This window comes from Eriocheir sinensis, chromosome 2 (genome assembly GCF_024679095.1).
Source record: "Eriocheir sinensis breed Jianghai 21 chromosome 2, ASM2467909v1, whole genome shotgun sequence".
NCBI classification, from domain to species: domain Eukaryota; kingdom Metazoa; phylum Arthropoda; class Malacostraca; order Decapoda; family Varunidae; genus Eriocheir; species Eriocheir sinensis.
This window is the reverse complement of record NC_066510.1, coordinates 8,622,768-8,626,668: the sequence shown is the minus strand read 5'-3', so window position 1 is coordinate 8,626,668 and position 3,901 is coordinate 8,622,768. Positions and strand designations below refer to the sequence as shown.

The following is a 3,901-nucleotide window of genomic DNA, read 5'->3' as shown; positions in this document are numbered from 1 at the left end:
TATTATAGCGAGTGTTAATACGGTATATGATCGCGAAGAAATAGGGAAACAAAATAACATCACACATTATAAACTGGAAATTATTTTGTGCACACACACAGCCTCATTGATAACCTCATAACGAGTGTCAATAAAACATCAAAAGGGTATTAAAACGGTATAATATGATGATAAAAGGAATGAGATACAATAACACCTCAAGCATTATTAACTTGAAATTATTTAGTGCACGTATATCCTCATTAATTATCTTTTAACGAATACGAACACAGCATAAAAAAAAGTGTCACTACGGAATATGATCGTTGATAAATAAGGAAATAAGAAATATCTCGTTATGAACTGTATAGAAATTATTTATGTACATTATAGCATACTACAACAAGTACGAATAACTTAACTATGTGAATAAAGCACTAGGAAAAAAAGCTCAAGATTACAAATATTACATAAGATTACAAATAAGATAACGAAATGAGGAAGTAAAATACCATCTCACATATTATTACCCAGAAACAGTTTACTCACATAATAGCCTCATTAATAAGCTTACAACGAATAAACTACCATAAAGAAAACAGCGTTAATACGGAATAGCACCCGAAGCACGTATATGAAAATGAAGACAAGGCTGATGAGATTTGTAACGCAAAACTAAGACCTTCATTATCGTTTTATTTTACTTATTTTTCTTTCTCTGTCTGGATTTCTGGAGTGAAGGAAATGAATCGGACACTACAAATATACAGTAATGGTTGAGGTTCCTTGGGTTGGTGACTGGAGGAGGAGGAAGACGAGAACAAGGGCGAGGACGAGGAGGAGGAGGAGGAGGAGAAAGCATTAAAAAGAAGGAAATTGAGGCGCCTTGAAAGGAGGAAATAGAGGTAATGAAGGAAAGGGAGACGATACACAAGGGAATAAAACAAAGGAAGAGATGCAGATGTGTGGAGAGAGAGAGAGAGAGAGAGAGAGAGAGAGAGAGAGAGAGAGAGAGACTTTTCACACATGACTTCCTTATTTTGGTCGTGGCAACTCTACAACAAAATATCACCGCGGCTGTACAAGAATGCAGGGAGAAATCAAGACATTATATTATCAAGTGTTTATGTAATGCAGAAATATCACACTGGAGGTTACAAGAAATAAAGAATATTAAGAAAACCATCACAGTCACCTCCATAATCTTGCTGTGGTGGTGGTGGTGGCCGTTACTTAACACCGCGTCACAGTCACCTCCATAATCTTGTTGTGGTGGTGGTGGTGGCCAATACTCACAACACAACGCCACAGTCACCTCCATAATCTTGCTGTGGCGGTGGTGGTGGCCATTACTCACAACACAACGCCACAGTCACCTTCATAATCTTGCTGTGGTGGTGGTGGTGGCCATTACTCACAACACCACGCCACAGTCTGCCACAGTCACCTTCTTAACGTACCTGTGTTGGGCTGCCTCGGCCACCACGTGCAGTCCGTCCACCACCTCACCGAAGACAAGAGGCGCCCCAACACCATCCTGATCGTCTCTGGTATTGATGCCAAAGTGACCACACTCATGCCGGGTACGGTCATTCCACTCCTGCCCAAACACATCCCCTGCCCGGCCTGACCACCGGTAGTCACCCTCATCAAGGCCAGGCAGCAGGACGGATGATCCCCTACCATTATTACTCTCGTAGTCCCCGCCCAGCACACACTCTCCCGCCTCCCCCTTCCCCAACACCCCGTACAATCTGGTGTTAACGTAGGAGGGGCCGCGCTGCCCCGTGCACAACAGTAAGAACTGTCTGCCCCGCGGGGTGTCGGGGCTCAGACGGAATTCGACCCGCCGCGGCGCGCTGCCCGGCCAGGACAGGTCCAGGAACACCTTGCAGGGGGGGGAGGGCGGCACAACCTCGCTCAACTGCAGGGTTGCCGCGCCCCGTGGTGGTGGATGGTCCTTCAGGACGTGGAGGTACAGCTGGCCGGCTTCAAGGCTTATTCTTGCGTGTCGGCGCTGACCTTCCGCTTGGTGGACAGCAAACACCCGGCCAGCCTCCAGCAGGCGCCTGGCGGGCTGTGTCAGGCTGCGGAGGTCCTCAACCGTCAAGCTCCCTGTCCAGATGAGGTGCAGTCTGTCCATGACGGTAGAGTCTGGGTCTGACTGGGGCCTGAGCTCCTCTGTAGCAAGTGTTTCCAGAGCTGCCTGGACAGCCTCCAGGGCTGCACTAGATGCTACGTTCACCTTCCTGGCGGTGGTGACGGTGCTGGCATCAGGAAAACACTCTCGGCACTCCTCCACCGCCTGCTCTGCCTCGCCAGTGCAACGAAACACTTCAGGCATCGCCGCGCCTGCTTCTTGCTCTGTTGTAAGGGTGCGCAACGTCTCCAGCACGGCCTGCAGCCCCTGCTCCCCCTTCTTCAGCTCCTCCTCCTTGGCCACCGCACGGGACTCTTCCTGCTGCAGGAGCTCCCTGGCACTCCTACTCTGGTCCACCAGTCCCAGGAGCCTATCCTCCAGCTGCTGCTGCCGCTTGCCCCAGCCTGCCAGGGTCGTCTGGTACTGGTCCAGCTGTGACTGAGCCTCCCGGCAGGCGGTGATGGCGGCCACAACTGTGGCCTCCTGTTCCTGCAGGAAGGAACGCATTTTCTTGGAGAGACCCGCCGCCTCCTTCTTGCCAGTTGCCGCTGCTGCTCCTTTCCCTTCCCCGGCACTGGGTGGCGGCGAGGCTAGTGCTGCTGCTGGTGCCACCTCAGCGTCTCTCATCATCCTTATGAGGGCCTCAACAGAATAGTTGACAGGTAACTGCTCTCCCTCTGGCACGGCGTGGCTGACGTGGCACTCTAGACAGGTAACACGGCCCTGCACCTTCAGCTGATCTATGCACAGCGTGCACACAGTGTGTCCACAGGGCAGGGTGCGCGGCCGCTGCACGGTGCCATCATAGCCTGTCATGCACACTGGACACTCCTTAGGGCTGCCGCCAGTGTTCATGTTCTTCACCTGTCTCCGTCCTGGCATCCTACCGCCCATCCCCGCAGCCTCCATGGCGCTGGTGGTGATGGTGGTGGTGTTGAGGTACTGTGATGGTCTCTCTTCGTCGTGGCAGTGTTCCGTGAGGTGGTCACCGGCGTGGTGGGCGGCCGCTCTTCTTTAGGGCGGCACGGCTCTGCCTGGAAGTGGAAGTCTATGAGTACTGCTCACGACCATCAGTGTGTGTGTGTGTGTGGGGGGGGGGGGGGAGAAGGGAGACAAGCACCAATAGTTCCTATTTTGCTGGCTGGTGGAGTGATTCTGATCGGCTGAATGAGTCATTGGCACACCGGTGTAGTGACCAGCCGGACGCGGAAACGCCCCCAAACCCCACTGGGCGTGAGTCCCCTCACCTCGCGCCCCGCACCGCACCGCCCCCCTCGCTCACCCACAGTGCGTCCCTCGTGCAGTGGTGCCAAATATGTTCATGTACACACGACCTTGAATGTATAAGTCCGTCACGCAACAATCAGACCCCCCCCCCCCATGATGTATTCAGTTATGGAGCAAAGTTAAGCTCCCAGACGATTCGCATACAGAGAGAGAGAGAGAGAGAGAGAGAGAGAGAGAGAGAGAGAGAGAGAGAGAGAGAGAGACTGCTTAAAATCTTTGGTATCATATTTTTTTCATTGACCATGTTAGATATTTTATATTAGTTTATTTATCCGATATTCATTATTACCTTCGCCAATGAAGTTGGGAAGAGGTTATATTTTCGGTCCGGTCAGTCTGTTTATTTGTTTGTTTGTTCGTTAACAGTCTCCTGTGTATAATTTTGCGGATATCTAAACCAATTTTTCAGGGAAGCCTCGTGTCCATCCAGAATAGAACCCATTAATTTTTTTATGTCAAAGGTCAAAGGTCAAGGTCGCACAAAACGTCAGATTG

At 50.9% G+C, this 3,901-nt stretch overlaps 1 protein-coding gene across 1 annotated transcript; it reads right to left on the bottom strand.

Annotated features, from left to right (window-relative positions):
• Positions 1-1,102: 1,102 nt before the first annotated feature.
• On the bottom strand, positions 1,103-3,129 carry LOC126997917 (uncharacterized). Its single transcript, XM_050859143.1, has 2 exons — positions 1,356-3,129; positions 1,103-1,294 (listed from the first exon to the last, which is right to left on the bottom strand). Exon 1 carries the CDS (start codon positions 3,026-3,028, stop codon positions 1,394-1,396), a length of 1,635 nt encoding a protein of 544 aa, XP_050715100.1. The 5' UTR covers positions 3,029-3,129; the 3' UTR covers positions 1,103-1,294; positions 1,356-1,393.
• Positions 3,130-3,901: the final 772 nt, after the last annotated feature.